At 43.5% G+C, this 19,104-nt stretch overlaps 2 protein-coding genes across 10 annotated transcripts in view; both read right to left on the bottom strand.

The window, feature by feature from the left end:
* Nucleotides 1–5,429: 5,429 nt before the first annotated feature.
* On the bottom strand, nt 5,430–12,513 carry MLNR (motilin receptor). Of its 4 annotated transcripts, XR_014852148.1 has the most exons (3): nt 11,684–12,513; nt 8,433–9,842; nt 5,430–5,544 (listed from the first exon to the last, which is right to left on the bottom strand). XR_014852148.1 is itself a non-coding variant. In XM_085059983.1 (2 exons), the coding sequence occupies exons 1-2, from the start codon at nt 12,453–12,455 to the stop codon at nt 9,529–9,531; spliced, it is 1,086 nt and encodes a 361-aa protein (XP_084916109.1). In that variant the 5' UTR covers nt 12,456–12,513; the 3' UTR covers nt 7,812–9,528. The 4 variants fall into 4 exon arrangements, 1 of the variants encoding a protein (XP_084916109.1); XM_085059983.1 differs by lacking the exon at nt 5,430–5,544 and having other exon boundaries at nt 7,812–9,842; XR_014852150.1 differs by lacking the exon at nt 5,430–5,544 and having other exon boundaries at nt 9,661–9,790; nt 11,299–12,513.
* Nucleotides 12,514–12,672: 159 nt separating this feature from the next.
* FNDC3A (fibronectin type III domain containing 3A) overlaps nt 12,673–19,104 on the bottom strand; it is a 113,401-nt gene continuing 106,969 nt past the window's right edge. For all 6 annotated transcript variants that reach the window (XM_085059924.1, XM_085059934.1, XM_085059969.1 and 3 more), the window contains 3 exons: nt 18,413–18,579; nt 17,699–17,826; nt 12,673–15,184 (listed from right to left, as the gene is read on the bottom strand). In XM_085059924.1, the coding sequence (XP_084916050.1) occupies nt 14,870–15,184; nt 17,699–17,826; nt 18,413–18,579 (610 nt within the window). In that variant the 3' untranslated portion in view covers nt 12,673–14,869. The remainder of the gene's footprint in view (nt 15,185–17,698; nt 17,827–18,412; nt 18,580–19,104) is intronic.

Here is a 19,104-nt window from a genome sequence, read left to right as displayed (position 1 = left end):
TAGTATTTGACTTGTGTGCTCTAGGGTTTCCATTCAGAGCTGGATATGGAGATGGGATTTTTGAGGGTCAGTAAGCCTGAAGTAAGTGGAAATCAAATTTACAGCAACCTTCATCTGTAACTTTCAGTGACCTTGTTGCACCAGAGTCATCTTCATATGAGGGGAGGCAGCATGACAGATAGAATAGATAGATGATAGATAGATAGATAGATAGATGATAGATAGATAGATAGATAGATAGATAGATAGATAATGTCCCATCCTACAATGGCTTTTCATCTAAATATGATCTTGAATTTGAAAGCTCCCACTGACTGGACTGGGACTAAAGGATTTGCTGCTCCTGTTTGCCTTCCACAAAAGCTGCAGGTAAAAGCTAGAGGGCAGCTGACAACGGCATCTCTGTGGAGCATGAGGAGGGTACTCATTCACTCCAGAACCAAGAGAAATAATGTAATTCCCTAAAATTTGTTGAAAGGAAAATGGCAACAATCCTACTGCAGAAATTATCCCTGCCCAGGGACTGAGTGGGCTTCTTTTGGCAAAATAACAGTGGAGAAGAGGATGGTAGGTAATGAGGAAAAGTGGGTCTTAGTCTTGCGGTCCTTTTATATACAATTCAGGGCAATTCAACCTTTCCAGTTAACCAGCATGTTGCCCTCTGAGCTTCAATTTTGAATCTTTACAGTTTGGCAAGAGTTTCTGGATGGGCCTTTTCTCCTCGAATGAGACCTGCTGAAAAAACCTACTGCTTCTCTCCACAGCAGCAGTTTGCTCCTGCATCTGTGTCTTACAAATGCAATTCATTCAAGTGATTCACGGCTTAACACCCCCTTCCCCCCACCCCTTTTTTCTTTGCAGACCCATTTGCTTGGATGTCCCATTTGAGGTGTCCCAGAAAGCTTTCATTGATGATATGTTTTGATCTGTCAGACGGGAGAAAGCTAAAACTCTCTCTGCCACAATGTCCTTTGGAAGTTGCCATGCCCCTTTGTGTTCTCAGACTTCTGGTATGTTTCCATTTGTTGCAGGTACCTTCTGATACACATATACAAAGCTGTGTGGTCGTCTCGGCTGACAACTTTCAGGATTTTATTCTTTGTTATTATTTAATAGCCATTGGGTATAACAACAGTGCTCACTCAGAATTTACTGACGTTTTGCTGGGCTTTTCTGGTGCTACTCGTACCACTGGTAGTACATTTTTATACCCTCTTCTTCATGGTGTCGGTGGACTGAAAATCTCATTCCCCATCACAATCTCTTTTTGGGTTGATTTGCTGAGAAAACTTTTTCCTGCATTGCAGTTACCTACTTTGCAGTATTTTTCTGTGTCTGTGCACTGCAGGTTTTAGGTCCTGGATCCAGGTTTCCTGCACCAGCATAAACTCTCTTAAGGTAGGTGATTTTACACCTACCTTAAAATTTTAGCTGGAGTATAATGGTAAAGACTGAAGCTGTTAATCTATCAAAAGACTAGTAAGATGAACTTGTTGTGCTAATTCTTGGGGGTTTGGATCTTTATTAATCTCTAAGAGTTCTATTCTGACCCTTGTTTTGCCTTCTGGATTTAAAAAGAAACCCTCTCCTCTTAGAAAGTTTTATCTGTGAGCTGTTAAGTACCTGTAACAGCTATGCCCATCAGCTCACGTAGAAAATATCTGATATTTGTTAGTACCATGCAAATACAACAAGGTGCTCTTTTTATCTCTTAACACCCCTTGTATAAATGAACTTGGGACAGATGTGCTTGCTTTATGAAGCAGCGTGCTGAAGTACACACAGCAGAAAGGGAAATAGAGTGTGTGGCGGCAGGAGCAGTGATTTTGATAGCTGCAATGCTGAGCAGGGGAACTTGCCTTGAGCAGGAGCCCCTCCAGGAGCCTCTGTCTTTATCACTTGCTGCCTTTTTCACTGCTTTGAAACCAGCAAGATTAGGAATCATGTAAAAATCAGTTTGACAACAATGAAGGCAGCATCTGTCAACTCTACATCACGGAGGCAGAAAAAATGGTTTTTCAAACCCTCTGTCTCTCTCCTGCTGTAGGAATTTTAAGCCCTAGTCCCTGCTTTGTGAGGGGACAGTTCAGTGTCCTGCCATGTTGGTGGTGCATGGCAACGCTGATAGTTTGTTTATGAGCAGCCAGGGATGCCTCTTTCTTCCTTTCTGCTAGCAGGGCCAGGTTCGTGCAGACAGCCTGGAAGTGATTGCTTCTGCAGCTACCTTCAGATACTTGGAGTCAAATACCCACCTGCTTATACTTTCTGGTAAACAACAGCCACTGAGGCACAGCAGAAGTGTTTTGCGAGTGTTTTGGTGAGTGAGCATCCTTTGACTGCATCAGGGTTCCTCCCAAATGGCACCAAGCATTACCAGGGTCCTTTGTTACTCAGCAACCCCTTTGAGTTTGCTCCACTGGCTTGAACGTGAGTGTAAGGCCCTGGTCACTGCACATCACCTGCCCTGTGGGGCTGTGACCCAAACTCGTTCACAGTCCAGCTTCCCTGAGCACAGGTGGGGGATTTTGCTCCCTGTTATTCATGTGATAAAGCTCGTGGTTCTGTTGTGTAAATAGCCCAAAGGCTGCCCAGCACAAAACCAGCAGCCTGTCTGCTCTTCCAGTCTGCAAGCCCACAGATGAAGTTTCTTCTAAGGTCGTCTTTTTTGACATCAGTTGTAATGCAGTGATGTGTGCTGTCAAATGGGCTAACTTGGATTTTTCTCCCTTTATGTAACAGAAATTACCTGTCAATTTTTTCTTACTGATATGTGTTTGCTTTGACAGCCTTGTCCCATGTTTTGGTGACAAGGAGGCAAGAAGTCAGTTTTTTTTCTGTATTTAGAAATAAATACAGTATTCTTAGAGCCCAGACGAAAATGTAATACATTTGACATTACCACATAGAGATGTATTACTCCTCACACACACTGCACTTCACAAAGCAAGAGGTGTCTGAGAAGAAGGAAACCAAATGAAAGTGAGGACTGGCTATTACAAGCTCCTGATGAGCTGTTGTTTCTCACCAACAGCTGTAAAATGGACTCTGAAGACCAAATTAGTTTGTGAAGGGAAAATATGTAGGGAAGGAACAGAGTGTGTGAAGAAGAAAGGGATCTGGGTGGATCCCACCTCTGGGGTAAGGAGGTTCTGCTCCACAGGACCAAGTCCTGCTGCTCTTCCATGTTTTCCTTTGTTTTCCCATATTGCCTCAGCCAGGGCTATTTTCAGCCAAGTCTATCCTTCCCTGCTTCTTTCCTGTCCCCAGGCTCTGCAGGAGAGATCTCCCTTCACAACAGGCACCATGGAAAGGAGCAAACATTTCTGTGTTCTGAGTCTGTCCCTTCTGCATCTTTGTGGTAACTTCCCAGAGGCAGGAAAATTGGCCTGCCCCTCTGTGTGGGAGCAGCTTCCCTAGTCTCAGCTGCCTTAGCACACAGACTTGCTCTGAAAGAGGAGAATGTTGTGGGCAAGTGGATGAGATGATTCCCTGGCAGAGATATGGCTTGTCCAGGTCAGTCCAGCAGACTCTGCTGAAGTCTGTTGAAGCCTGTGAAGAGGTAAAGCCTACAAGCCTCAAATAAAGGCATTCCCAGGGCTGGGAATGCTGCCCGACTTGGCAGAATTGGAACCCTGGAATAAGAAAATGTTCCCTATGCTGTGCTCAGCTGCTGCAGGATAGGGGGAAACTCAGCCTCTCCTCACATTCCTCTTCTTCTGTGGTTGTGGACAGCTTGTGCTTCCTCAAGTTCAAAACACAACTTGTCTTTGGGGCGTATTTGCACAGCACAGACAAAAAGCAGATCTATATTCAAATTAAGGAACTGATTTTCTCATTAAGATGGGGAAAATTTGTTGCACAGGAGCCACACATTTGTTGGGCATATGCTTCCCTTTATAATCAGTTTAGCTGCAAGCTGGGCAGTGCTGGTATCCTTGATTTATAGCAGAAGCCAAGTAATTTTTGTTGCTTTCAAAGGTTTCCTGACATTGCTTCGCAACCTCTGCAGAGCTTCAGAGTGCAGAAACATTACACAGAATTACTCTGAATATTCTGAGTTGAAAGGGACCCACAAGGATCATAGAGTCCAACCCTTAAGTGAATGGCCCATAGAGGGATTGAACCCACTTGCAGAGTCCTGCTGTGCTTGGATACCTCGAGACAACAACAGGCTACTGAAGACAGCTACTCTGTCTCGTGGAGCTGTCATGGGCTCTGTGAGCTGACATCACAGCTGAGTTTCTGACAGCACTGACACAGAGCTGATGTTTTTGCTGTGGTGAAAGCTGCTCCTTGTCACATGTTAAATAAGTTCTGGAGAAAAAAAAAGTTACTTTTGTCCTTTTGCTGCCTTTTTAATCTTACTCTAGCCAGGGTAGCTGTCACCTCTAATAAAGCACCTGCACCAACCTCCACAGGGATCTGAGTGCCTTGTGTTGCATCAGTGCAGTGGTGGCAGTTCTTTCATTCCACGTAAATATACCCTCCCATCTGGCTTGCATTCCTGTCACTTCATGCTGGTTTCAGTGATTTTCAGCCTTTCAGGCTGGTTCACTGGGGTGAATTTGGTCTCTTTGCCAAGTACAGCAGTATTTGGTGGAGTCTCAGGTTGAGGACATCTGACTTCAGCTCACTCTGAAGGTTAATCTTATCACTGGTTGCACGCAGGGGACATGCTGGGGTCAAGGGAAAACACTGAATTTCCTCTTCTGCTCTGCCTTTTTGCCAGTGGACCCTAGGACAGTGCCCACGAAGGCCTATGGAGAATGATGGAACCTGTGCAAGGGCTTTACATGGACTTTATTTCTTGGGGAAATATCTACCCAGACCTTCTTAAGGGTTAATGTTTTTTAAAAATCAGCTCACGCAGAGGTGGTGTTAAAACTTTAAACAACTTTAACGTGAGCTCATACAGGCTCATGGCTGACAGGGACAGGCTGTGGTGGAAGCATCTGGCTCCCCACCAGTCCCTGGCAGCCTGGATGAGCCCCTTGGCAGAGATATTTCTCACAGACAACTTTTGAAAGAGAAATGAATGAATCCATCTGGTGAGTTCTGGCTGGGAGAAGGGAAGGGAAAAGGATGAAAAGCAGACTGCATTATCTGTGCTCCACAGTGAGGGAAGGAAGATGCCACATGAAGTCCAAAAGTGGAGATAGAAGGAGCAGGAACTCATCTTGGAAAAGGGATGGCATGCAGATGGGGTGAGCTGAGGGGAAGATGAAGCAAGTGAGAAGCAGGACAGGGCTGTCAGTCCTACTGCTCTCTATCCTCTCCCAGGATATTTGCCACCTCCATTCTGGGTGTATACTCTTGGAGTTCTGCTGTTCCAGTGGGCCTGGAAGCCTTCAGCCACTGAGAAGGAGACTGAAAGGATGTGTAGGGGTGCTGTGATCCTGGTTGCAGGAGACTGAGGACATGGACTCTCGTATGCACACAGCCACAGGAAAAACAAAGCAGTGGGTGTTGCTGCTTGGAGCTGCTGCAGGAGGAGGTTCTGACCTCATCTCTGTTAGGTACTTTCCAACCTGGAGAGCCATATATCTGATTAAATAAAGGAGAGAAATATTGTCTCTTACAGTAAGAAAAAACTACTTTACCATGTTTATTTTAGAACAGAAATTTTATTTTTAAAAATACATATACAATATCTATTTCCTAATTTAGGTAGTCTGATATATATTGGATTTGGAATCGTATTAAGTGAAATGGTGACACAGTGGTGAAAAGTGCAAATGAAGTTATGTTGATGCCAGGGTGTATCATACCCCAAATTTATTGTGGTCGAAGTGTATATGTACACCATGTATAGCTGCTTAATGAATATGGAAATTAGGTAGGAAATAGGAAGAGTGATACAGAGCTACTTTCTGGTGGTTGCATCCATGTTGCCTATTGCAGAGGCTGCTGCTTTCCTTGTTTCCCCATGTGACTATTGATAGAATGAACCTGGGTCTACCAGCAGGAATACTTAGCTGAAGTCAATAGAATATGCAAATGTATTTTCCAAGTAACTTTAGCAGCTTTGTTTATGCCTACTCAGAGGGATGGCCTAACAGATGTGACAAGGTACCGACTTAAAAGCTGGTATTGCTAAATTTATTAAGCAGTTGCAGCAGCCTCAGCACAGGCTCATAGGAGGCTGGACATGCAGGCAGCCACGGGTAGATCTCACACTAATAATCTGTTTATCAGAGACCATCACCCTCCTTTCTCTGTCACAACTGTTTAGACTGTAAAGCTTTCACAAACTTCTTGTGTCTGCATAAAACCAGTAAGATTTTGCAGATGTCACCTCCCCCCTACAAAAGGGGTTTCCACAGATTGATTTTCCTGATGTCTTTTCTCAAATTGCCTGCCTTCCTTCCTTCCTGGCAAGCATTCCCCAGTGCCACCCCAGCGCTGGGGTCTGAGATGTGCTTTTTGGCTAGAGACCATGGGAAGAATTTCTTTCCTCTCTGTTAAGAAAAACCTGTTCATGTGTTGAAGAATGAATGATTTTAGGGTCCTTTCAAGCTTCAGGTGACTAACTTTGGGTTCAGCTCTTCCTAAGTACAACCACAATTCTAGCAAGTCTCAGGGCTCTGTCAAATCACTGATTTTCTTTCCTGTGATTTTCAGCATAACTACATGTGCACTTTAAAAAACAGACTATCTTGCCATGCTATCCTTTTTATCATCTAGTCTCTGTTCTTTTGTTTTACACTCCTGCTCCATTTTCTCTCTCTTTTTCTAAAATTATGATTTCTTCCTCTCTGCCTAGCAAAGTACTCTGCATCTCTAGTCAATTTCCCCTTGTATTTTATAGCCTTTGTGGTATGGAAATGACTTCTGAAATATTTAGAGATAGCCTGGCTGCACCTGGATACAGAGTTCCTGGGAAGTGCTATTTTATTTACAACATCCCTGCTTACACAATCCAGTACTCTATGCCAGAGACAGCAGTGCCAGGCCTGGTTAATTCTAAGTAAACACCCCAAACTTCATCTATTTCCTAAGCACTCATTCTGATAGGGAGAGAGCATCAATAAAAAGGCACTGCAAGCTTACAGGTGTGATTTGCAGCCTGTATTATTCTGCTAAGCATGCAAAGGGGATACTTTTAACAGGGATACAGGTAACTTTCCCAGAAAACCAGACCATTTCCGTGGAGTCTGCCACTGGGAGCAGAAGCCTGCTGCTGCAGTGTCTGAGGCTGGGCAGGAGAAGCCCAAGCCTGAAGCTCCCTGCAGAAACACAGTCACTCCATGAGGAGCCTGGGAGAAGACAGCCAGGGAGGTCCCCACTGAGAGGGACCCACCCTGGACACCCATCATACACAGAGAGCAGAGCAGTGCCAGGGCTCTCTGTGGGAGGGGGTGCACCCTAAAAATGGGGGCTTCAGGGCAGCATCCTGCCAGGGCATTTCCCTTCCTTCTCCTGCTCACCTTGTGCTTCCGGTACCTATGCAATTGCTCTTGGGGAAATTTCTGATGGGCAAGTGTTTCGTTCCTAGTGCAATTTAGTAGCAACTGATAAAGGAAAAGCCATTATCAGCAGACCGCAGGCACACAGAAGCAGCTCCACTGCCACATATCAATGTGATAAAGCGTTTTTTCCCCCCAGTCTACATATATTTACAAACATTACTGTTCGTAATAACTTCTCCAAACCCCCACAAAGTAACAGCTGTTCTTTTATGATAACTGAACCTTTTAATGACACCCCCCAGCAAAAGCTATGTAACCCAAGCCTTGCAGGCAACTACTCTCCACCAGACTATGAAGCCAATAGAAAAAGAAAACCTAATGTGTATGCAGTGAGATAGAAGATTTTTTTTCTGTCTTTAGATTTTTTAAAATTTTATTCAGTGACTCAGAGTTACAGATTGTTTAATGGAGAACTGGTCATATTTTCAAAACCCAGAGAAGACTCAGGTTGAACTCTGCTGTCCTGAGGCCAGTGGTATGAGGCTCAATAAGGCCAAGTGCTGGGTCCTGCACTTGGGTCTCAACAACCCCCTGCAGTGCTACAGGCTCAGGGAAGAGTGGCTGGAAAGCTGCCCAGCAGAAAAGGACCTGGGGTGCTGGTTGACAGTGGCTGAACAGGAGCTGGCTGTGCCCATGTGTCCAAGAAGGCCAATGATATCCTGGCCTGGATCAGCAATAGTGTGGCCAGCAGGACCAGGGCAGGGATTGTGCCCCTGTACTTGTCTCTGGTGAAGCCACACCTCAAATTGATTCTTTGTCCCTCACTACAAGAAGGACATTGAGGTGCTGGAGCGAGTCCAGAGAAGGGCAGGTGAAGGCTCTGGAGCACAAGTCAGGAGCAGCTAAGGGAGCAGGGAGTGTTTAGCCTGGAGAAAAGGAGGCTCAGAGGGGACAGTATCACTCCCTACAACTACCTGAAAGGAGGGGAAGTTAACAGAGAACCAAGGGCAGGCATGGACATACCATCAGAGATGTTCCTGTGAGTGCAGTCCCACTTCATCGATTCTTGTCCAGATTTACACCACTAGAGCCAATAAAGTAACAAGTAAAATGCACAGATGCAATGCTCCTCCAGAGAAAACAGTGATGCAGCTTCTTCTAGCTTTTCCTCACACATAGCCTCCTTCCTAAATTGTACAGTTGAAGTCTGCATTTAAAATCCTTTGGAGCAGAATTAGTGACTTGGTTTTTGACTTGCAGTGCAGTGTTATGCAGCATTAAGTCCTGGGCATAGTGCAGCACATTCAATGACAGGTTTTGCTTGTGGCAAGATGGGTTAACTTGGTGTACTATTTGCACATGCAGTACAAACCGTGACACAGTGGAGACACACCACTACCATTTTTCAAACACTACACATCTATCCCAAGGAAGTGATCTGGGATATCTGAAGTTTTACTGGTACAGAGGACTGGTTGCTAACATATAAATAAGAGACTTTATTTGATCATGTGAGTCAGGCCAAAATGGTTAAGCCTAGAGACTGTAGTGCAGAGCAGATGCTCTCCTAAGGGAAATTAGTGAAACTGCTCAGGAAAGTCCCCTTCATGATTACAGGACCAGGTACAAAAAACATATGCCTCTTTTTCCAAGGCTGTTCTGGTTGGTGGGTAATTTTTTTTGTGTCCATCTCCTTGCAAGACTGTGTTCTGTAAAATCTCGTTTATAAGAAAACCATTTTAAAATGGCAAAGGCTGTCTGGGAGTTTTACCCATTACTGCATCCAAGAAGTGCTCCTTTGCAAACCTTGGTGTTATGATCTTTAGAAAATACTAGAAATAGCGCAGAACACATGCAATAAACGGTATGTAATAAAGTAAACCCATAGTTTTACTGGCAATTTACTCCAGCTTTTCCTGTTACCATCTTTCACAAGTTGCACATCATTCTCCCTTTATGGTGCCTGATTGCTCTGTTAACAAAAATACAGGTATCCTAAATACAGACAGTTATGAAATATCACATGCCCTAACAAATGTCCATCCTTCTGTGACTCTCCCGTGAAAAGTAAGTTCCCTTCCTTAGGAAAGAAAGCCTGAAAAAGGGCAGGGGTGCAGCCTCAGAAGCTGGTGGTGTACTCGTTCCTCGTGCTGGCACTGGTCTCTGTGTAGCCCCCAACATCTTTTGTTACTGTGAAAGCTCTTTCTGCAGCTCGCCGTGGCAGCAGCAGCTTGCAGGCTGCTGCTCTGTACTTCTTCGAAACGAGGTTGTAGAGGACAGGGTTGATGGATGCGCTCAGGTAGAACAGCTGCAGGGCGAATATATTAAAGTACTGGGAGAACAGCATCGTCCTCATGTCCCGGGTGTTTATAAATATGATCCTGCCAATGTGGAAAGGCAACCAGCAAATTACAAAGGCCAGAACCACCACAGCTATAAGACAAAATAACACATGCGGCAGTTAAGGAGTGAGTTAACTTTTCAACCATCCAGTAAAGTAAATTTGTACGTGGCTGATTTTGCAGGTTCTTCTAACTGATACAAATGATATATAGAAATAATGGCATTAAATTGTTGGAAAACCATGAATATGAGAATAGCATCAAGTCTGACTGTTAGTCTTTGAAGTAAAAAGTAACTGGTAAAATCTCAAGTTAAACTGTGAGATGAGGTTTGCTGTTGTAAACAACAACAGTGGCATAATATCCATATAGTAACATCAGGCACTATAAAAATCCCCTTGGCAATGTCTGTAATGCCATGTAAAAGATACGAAAACAAAAGTTAGAATAAGGAGTTTTTGTGGAAGCTCCACAGCAGCTCCGTTCACTGCAGAGTTGTTGTTTAACACACCTACATCACCAGAAAAAACCAGGGCTGCTCCTCAGTCACCCAAGCTCCACAGAATTCACTCTATTGTGACAGGATGGTGTCTAATATAAAGACTTTACAGTGTTGTTGGGCTACGCATTTTTTCCTCTAAATCTTTTACGCTCATCCCCAAACAATTACTGCTGGAGACTATTTGACTAGATGGATCTCTAGCCTGAGTCACTTCAGCTGTTCGCCTCGTCCTGTGTTGTATTTTAACACAGTGCAATGGGAACACAGCAGGAGCAGATGAGGAACAATTAAATAAGTGTATTACTGTATCCATACTTTTAATTACTTTTGTATATAAATGCAGGTAAGTAAAACAAGCAATCATTTGTGGAGCATCCCCCATGTTTCTCAGAGCTTAAAAAAAAGAGATGCAGCCAAAGAAAGTTTACGTCTGAAATATACCACTCGTACAGTGCTGCTGGATCTTTGAGATAAGGGGGCACTGGTCTCATTCAGTGGGTTCTGAGATCGTGGACATAGGTGTTCCTGTCAGAAAACCTTGTGCCTACTTCAGTGTAAGTACCTTCCTCAAATAAATCAGTAAAATTCTCTCAGGCTTATTAGTTTCTTTCCTTTGTGCTACGCTATTTCCACCCAGCTGATAATACTCTCAGTAAAAGTCTCCCGTGTGACATGTGAAAACCACTAAAGGTAGTAAAGGTAGGAAAAGGTAGGAAAAAATAATAATTGGGGCATTTTATTTTATGTTCCTTAGTCAAGAGTTGGATTTCTTTTTTCTTTCCCTTCAGATTGGTCAGTACTTACGAGCATTAAAGCCCCAGAGCAGACTAAGATCTCTAACTTTCCAGAGTCTGATGCTGGATTAGTGAATGTATGACTAAGAAAATGAACTAAGAATTATCAGCATCCTACATCTGTAGGACGTGCTTTGGTATGATGAGATTTGTCTTCAAACAGCTCGTAGGGGTTAAGTTGCTGTTTTTCAGCCTCCTTGGGCAACCAGTGGATTTACTCGAAGGCAAGCTACAAATGACTAAGAACTTACTTTTCAGAAGCAGGAATTTTCTATGCAGAGGTGTTGCTGCCCACTGGAAGAGACTGCTGATATTACCACAGTTTTTCTGAAGCTGCAGGCTACCTTGTACCTGGTTCTGCCCGGTAAAACTCAGAAAAATGGTATTTCTACAGAAGGCAGTCGTGCTGCTGGATGTGCAACGCCACACGGGTGAAGCTGGTTGCGAGGGAGTGAGAGCCCTGCCGTGGCAGCTCCCGGGAGCACTGACGGCAGAGTACTCGGCAGAGCGGCTGGGATGTCCCCCCGTGCTATTCCCTACCCTGTACGGGAGCTGCGGGCGCTTCAGCCCTGCTCTGCTCCCCAGCCCCAGTCCTTGCCCCAGCCGTAGCCCGAGGGGGATGGTAGCGGGACTCACCCAAGATCCTGACTGTCTGGCGGTGCCCCTTGTCCCGGAGCAGCGAGCTGGGGCCCCGCAGGCGGCTGCTGCTCCGCCACAGCTCGCGGCCGATGAAGCCGTAGAGGACGCTGAGGCAGGTGACGGGCAGGACGAAGTAGCAGGTGGTGACCCAGAACATGGTGGCCAGCAGGCCGGACTGCAGGGCCTGCGGGGTGGGCTTGCACTCGCGGCTGAAGTCAGTGTGGTTGTCGGGCTGCTCCACACCGACCAGGAAGAAGAAGGGGCTGGCGGAGAGGAAGGCGAAGGCCCAGAGGATGCCGATGATGGCCTTCACCCGGCGCTTGGTGACCACCACCTTGGCCTTGAGCGGGAAGCAGATGGCGAGGTAGCGCTCGACGGTGAGGGCGGTGATGTGCAGGATGGTGCAGTAGGTGCAGCCCTCGCCGAGGTAGTGCGAGAGGCGGCACAGCAGCTGCCCGAAGATCCAGGGCCGGGAGCGCCAGAGGCGGTACAGGTCGAAGGGCAGCCCCATGAGGATGAGCAGGTCCGAGACGGCCATGCTACCCAGGTAGAGGTTAGTGGTGGTCTTCATGTCGCGGTAGCTGCGGATGACCAGCACCGTGAGGACGTTGCCCGCCACGCCGAGCACGAAGAGCCCCAGGCAGACGGCCGTGACGGGAACGAGCACCCGCATGGGCAGCGCCAGGCACAGCCGCTCGTCGCAGGGCGGCCACGGCCACGGCCACTCGGGCTCGCCCTCGCTGCCGTTCCCGCCGCCGCCGCGCCGCATCCCTTCGGGGGCCGCGCCGTGCCCGGGGAGCGCCGCTGCTCGCTCCGGCCAGCCCCGCCCCGCCCGGCCGGCCCTTGGCTGCCCCGCCCGGCAGGTACCGCGCCCGCCCCGCCCCGCGCCGCCCCGCGGGCACAGGGGGAGGCAGGCAAGGACAGAGGGAGGGAGGGGAGAGAGAGGGGGCGGCGGCGCTGCGCGCACAGGACTCACCACCAGCAGCGAAAAAGAAGGTACTTTTATTGTCCACAGACTCTTAAAGGTACTTTGCTACATCGTTTTATGTATTTTCTATCAGACTATACAGGTTCGTCTTCATGAAGCCCGACGTTGTACAACCGTAAAGTGATATGTTTGGTAGTGTATCTATAGCGTTTTAAAAACTTTAGAGTTTCTCTTTTTCTTTATTTATTTTTGGAATGTACAGTATATGAGGTAAAATTAAGATTACATTAAAAACTGTCTTCAATGCAGTAATATGCACTGAGGCTCAAATGGCAAATACACTATTAAATGACTATCAAAAATAGGAGCTCATTTGAATTTTACTATGAAAAACGTAAGTCACTGCAGGTTACCTGCAGTAACAAATCTTACCATTTTAGACATTCAACCGTAAGAAATCTCTGGGCTGTGACACGCAACCTCATTTGCACTGCCAAACATGGCACTTTTAAGAAGGTTCTAGAAAACATCAGTTATCGCGGTATCCTGCGGGAAGGTATCAGCCTATACGTACAAACGACAAATTCGAAATAAAATGTAAACATACAGTACATTTTAAAGACAGATCGTTCTCGCCACGTGGAGGCCAAGTTCTTCACCATTTCTTCTTTTTTTTTCTTTAAAAAAAACGAAACTCAGCAACATTATTCTACAGCACAGATCATTGGACGTATAAACAATTACAATACATGCCCATTCTAATATAAGAGAAATTCTTCAGAGATCTTCAAAGCACAAGACAGAGGTTCCTTTTTTTATTATTATTAAGACTGACAGAAGTGTTTAATACTATTAAAAATGCTAAACTGAACACAACTAGAAGTCATTAATGATCCACTATCTTGTAACTCAAATAAATTAAAAGTAGCTAATTACAAAGTGTATAACAAATAACATAAGTGTGATGAGACAAGGATTTTTTTTAAAGATAGTTTCACTACAAGCTTTGTGTCACTGGCAATCATTGACATCTAGCAAGATGTTCAACGGGATACTTGTTAAAATTCAGTCTGGTCATTCAAGAACTCACAAATGCAAGCTCACGAAACATTGATGAGTTATGCAATTGCAAAGTGCTCTAATGCAACATTAACTACATGCAATCAACAATTTGGTACAGTATCCAAAGAGACATTACATTAAACATTAGGATCTCAAGAAAAAAGCAGCTTTAAGTTTTCTGGTGCAAATTACTACACTTCGTCTTCTGATTTGGTGCCCCAAAGAAAGAAAGAAGGAAAGAAAGGAAGGGAAAACCAAAGAAAGATAGAAAGAAAACAAACAAAAAAAAGGCAGTGCTTATTTCTGGTGGATATGGCAAATGAATGCTGGGGAAACAGCAAAAATTCAATAATGAATTTAATCTCAAAATTCTATTGACTAGCCAAAATCAGAGGGCACAGACATCTGAATAAACTGCATCCAATCAAAGGTCAACTTCAGAAATGTGTTTTTCAATTTAAATGATAAATCTAAGAAGTTCTCTCACACTCTCCCTTCTATATTCAGAAGAAGTAGAAGAGGCATTTTTGTAAGTAAACATCAAAACCTGGGGGTAAGATAAACCACTTGTGCCATCTCCTTGTAGTCTTTTGAAAACATCTACTTGCAGTGAAGAACTCCACATTTATCAGATAAGAAGCTTCCTTCATGCATACTCTTCCATCCAGTTTATTATTTGCTGCCTGAGAAAAGCCCCTTCTGTTTTTCAGCATAAATCCTGCTTCCCAAATAATTAAGACAAATGAGGAGGTAGAAATACAGCGCTAAATTGCTTTCACAGCATCAGATTAATATTGTGTACAGCACAAGTTTGTTAGTGTAAGTTTTAAATGCGATCTACACATTCTTCCCTGTTATGTTAGCAACCCTTAGAAGTGTGGGCCAGGAAATCATCTTTACACTTGTGTTTACTGGTCAAATCCTTTTTGTTAAATACTGCGTGCCTGCCCCATATCAAGTTTGTACTGCAAGAAGGCATATAAAGAAAAGATTATATTTCTGTGGCTTGCATTTTAACAACATGTGTCAGCCTATACCTATGAGTAAGCATTTTAAAGTGGCTGAGAAAGTTTGCATCAGTCCCAATGCCGGTGCTAAATGCCTGGTTTTGTAAAAGCAAGATAACAGAATTACTTTTAGATTATGAGAAAGTAAAATGTAATGGGCAGCATTACAAAATAGATCTCTTTTCTTCACTTTATGACGAAGTACTGAATGATAACAGCAATCAGAATGGAAAAGATAGCAAAAAGTGCAAGGATGACAGCAGCACACACTTGGTCGCTCTGTGACCATTGTGTCCTTGTGGTTTGCACAGTGTCCTTGTTGGTGCTTGCCGGTGGTTCAGTCCTCTGAGAGATGAATAGCACTGGGGCGCTGTAGGGGCCGACCAGGTCCTGGTGACCTGTGGCCTCTTGGCACTGGCGAATGGCACATGCGCGGAATCGATATTCACAGTTCAGCTGCAGGCCTGTGTATCGGAATGACCAGTCCGGGCCCTTGTAAATCTGGCAATAAGGGGGGAAAAGGGATACATCAAAAAAAATGTCCTATATACACACATGTGTCTCAGTATGGTTTTGTTTATGGTGAAGGTAACTGTAAAAAGGATGACAACTCACCAGCGTTTTCACCCATGCAAAGAAAAATGGACAGAAGAAAGCTCAAACACAAAATTTAAATACCAGATAAAGTCACCAGTCCTTTTGGTGAAACATGAGAACTACGCTTGCTTTTGAGGAATGATGAGTACACACCAAATAAACTCTGTCACAAGCCCCAGTGTTCAGGTGTTTTAGTAACCACTTACAATGGGATGCAATACACAATATTGTATCATGGGATTTTAGGCAGTTAATTTTGTATCAAACTAATTCATTGATCTAATGCAATCCAATATACTTTGTTGAGGTTATCGTGTATTTAAAATATTATAATTTATCCCAATAAAGACTGTATCAGGAAAGCCACAAAGAGTCCTCTCCGTGATTCTTATTTTCATCATATTCCCAAGACAGAGACGACTTATGAGGGTGTTCCCCAAGGGTCTCTCAGTTCACTGGTTAACGTGAGTTCCCATCTCTTCAGCATGAAGTGTCTAATTCAGTGAAATCTAAATTCTGTTTTTTCAAATTCATTATATTTGAACTATGGAAAGGTTCTGTGAAAGCCAACCAAAACTCATGAGGGCGCAGTTATAGGTACATCAATAGATTCTGAGGTATTAGGTGGATAGCACAGTGCAATTTGATTTCTCTCTTTAAACTCCTTCTCCCGCCCACCTCCAAATATCTGAATTTGCTTTATTTAACTGGTAGCACAATACAGAATATCACATAATTGGGAGCTTTCCCTACAGTTACCATATTGTTAGACAGTATTCTGAAAATGCAAACTAGAAATGTAAAGAAGCAGGAAATCCCTTCTGATTCTGCTGTTTGAAGAGCTCTTGCTGTGCCTGAGGCTACTCATAGACTCAGAATTCTCTGACAGCCAGACAGCTGAGCTTTTACTGGAATCTACAAGCTACAGACTTTTCTCTCTAAGGCAGGGCAGTTCATTGGAAGTGCAGCTCCCTCAAAATTCTGCTAATTTGGATCATGCATTTGGGAGTGAGCAAACAGGCCACTGACACACATCCTACTCCAGGCTCCAGCTATGCCAGCTGGCAGGGGTTACCATCCTCAGCTGCTTGTCCCCAGTGCATTGCCAGAAGTTGCCTTCCCCTTCAATCTGTTTCCTGGGGTATTTATATGGTTGCTTCCTAACCCCTTTAAGATCTTTGACTGACATATACAGCTCAAACAGCATATTATTAACATATTTTGGCTGTAGCATGGAGGGATCAATGACATGAGAAATTTGGATGATGGATCAGGGAGAAAGAGGAGAGGAAAGTGGAGTTTTGGCAGCAAAATGGCAAGAAACAGCTTAGAGTAGACTTCCAGGCCGTTTATTTTTTGTCCATGTCAAATAAAATTGCCACCATCATGTCTAAGTGTCTTAAAGGCTGTTTTCATACTGTTTACTTCTTGAGTGTTCAAATTTTAATTTCTGCAAATTAGTCTTTTCATTTAATTCTAATTTACTACGCTAGACTGTTCTGCAGAGGCAAAAGTAATCACAGTCCTCAGTCTACTTTGTTATTTTCATACTCAAACAGCAAACTTTATTTTCTTGCCCAGCTCATTTGGCAATACACACTGATAATCAAAGCGTGATTTGACTCTGTGTCTAAAAGCAACACAGAGCATACGTTACATAGCTAATGTTGCACTTACAATGTTAATGTTGCAAAAAAGAATATTCACATGGCAAGATAACAAACACCTCAGATTATGATTCAACTTGTACTGAAAAATTTAACAAATGGGCATAACAAACACAGCGCTACACTGAAAGTTATGAAACTATTAAGGCCTACAGTCTACCAAAGCACAGGCAAAACTTATTTAATATTGAACTATAATAAAGTTATAATGTACTAGAATTAACTGTTTCTGTTCTGGAAGGAAAGTTCCTTAGCTTAATAGTATGAAACAGTTTTCAAGCCTAATTTCATGACAAATAACAGGTACTTTATAGGGAAGCAAAATTAGCACTCAATGCAGGATAATTCGTAGCTTGGCATTTCGAACTGCTTCTTTGCTCTCAGTGCAAAGAGAACCCTTCGCCCCCTTTCTCCCCAGTCTGAATTCTGTACCATTACCTAAAAGGTTTCTTTCTGTCAGTTGTTCCATTAGTGGATGACTGCCTCACCACTTCGGTGTCAAGCTGTATTTAGTGAACATCAGTGTAACCAAGACAGGCTGCAATTTAGTGCAGAATCTCTTTTCTATGTGAGGATGGGTTTAGAAAGTACTACCCTATATTATTTAGTAACAAAAAGTTAACATGGTGACTACAAACATACTGGAACACAACAAGCTTTACTAAATCTAAACTAATCTCAACTAATTTTACTAAACTAGTTATCACAAATAGTAATTGAAGAAAACTACAATAACTTAAATATATCATACCTGTTTGAATTCTGAGTCTTTTCCCACCATGACCTGAAGACAGTAGATAACTGGATCACCCTTCATAGGCTGCAGAACCTCCCACGTGATTTCACAAGTGTGATCGTTTATTCTCTCTATCCTTGGTGCTGAAGGAAGGAGGCACAAAAGTGACAGCTAGCTCTGCACTCCCTGTCACACCATGTGTCATATTCTAATGACCTGTAAAATTCTATATTCTACTTGCTGTTTTGTCTCAGAGAAACAAAAAATTCAGATTCAAATGTATTCTTCCTCCAGTGTTTCCTGGAGCAACAACTAACAATTCATATAGTCCTCTCTTGCTAATTTAGGTATCATCCAAGAGAAAGGAAATAAAATTTGGAGACTGTAAGTGTGCATCGTATAACAAAAAAACTCCAAACTGCAATGCTTAAAATTATTCTAAACATGCTAGGAAGCATTTTCACCTTAACTTGCCACTCTCCTGGTAAGTAGGTATTCGAAGTACAAACCTTCTTATGTTAAAGAATGCATAAAGCCCAAGTCTTTCATATTTGGAGTGAACATTTTAGGCAATTATATGAAAGGAGCATTTGCCCACTACCTGCCCTTAAAAAAGGGTTCTCAATATCCCAAATACATAATAGTATTCTCAATATCCCAAATACAACATAATACCAAAACCAACCTGCGATCCTCTCACCCCGTAAATGAAAAAAGAAGCACCCTTACCCTTCAAGGCAGCTGGAACAGATTTGGGAGTAGTAAAAATGTATTCTTGAGAAAGGGGACCTTCACCAGCTTCATTACATGCCTGAATACAAAATTTGTATGATGTTGACTCACTGAGTCTTTGAACTTTGTATGTATGACATGGTCCTCTGTACAAGGATACGAACCTGAAAAAGGAATGAGTATCTTATTTTGAACACAGAAAAGGACTTGCGAAGCAGCTACAGTATTGTTTTCAAATATGTTCCCATAATTTCCCAGAATATAATGAAAAGCCCAGAAGCACTTATTTCAGAGCTAAACAGTGTTCTGGCTACTCTAAAACAATAAGCTCATTTTCCTGGGCCAAGTTTTTGTTTCTTATGTCTTTGAAATAAAAATCTCTTGCACAAAGAACACTACAGATTATCTCTTACCAAAAATGGTCCTAAGCATTTTAAGAAGCTATTCTGCATTTGAAACAATGGGAAAGGACAACAGTTGTGCCTCTTAATAACCTGCATTTTTTTCCCTTGGCCATCTACTCCTCCAACATCTTTAGCTTTTCAAAATTAGGTAACTAGATTTTAGCTTTTTGCTCCTTTGCAACTCTCCCTTGCTACACCTAAAAAAAGTGCCACGGATCCAATTGCTCTTGTACACCATTGTTGGAGATGCATGTCTCCTCATGCACACCTGCACAGGAGGGCACA

The sequence above is a fragment of the Lichenostomus cassidix genome, chromosome 1 (assembly GCF_008360975.1).
Source record: "Lichenostomus cassidix isolate B80296 chromosome 1, HeHo_3.0, whole genome shotgun sequence".
In the NCBI taxonomy this organism is placed as follows: domain Eukaryota; kingdom Metazoa; phylum Chordata; class Aves; order Passeriformes; family Meliphagidae; genus Lichenostomus; species Lichenostomus cassidix.
This window is presented reverse-complemented; position numbering and strand designations above follow the sequence as displayed.

What these genes read in the sequence shown, in the direction of transcription:
- MLNR (XM_085059983.1), bottom strand. Translation starts at nt 12,455, where the DNA reads ATGCGGCGCGGCGGCGGCGGGAACGGCAGCGAGGGCGAGCCCGAGTGG. An exon ending in CCAGACAGTCAGGATCTTGG is followed by an intron (nt 9,843 to 11,683) that starts GTGAGTCCCGCT and finishes TTTGTCTTATAG; the next exon opens with CTGTGGTGGTTCTGGCCTTT.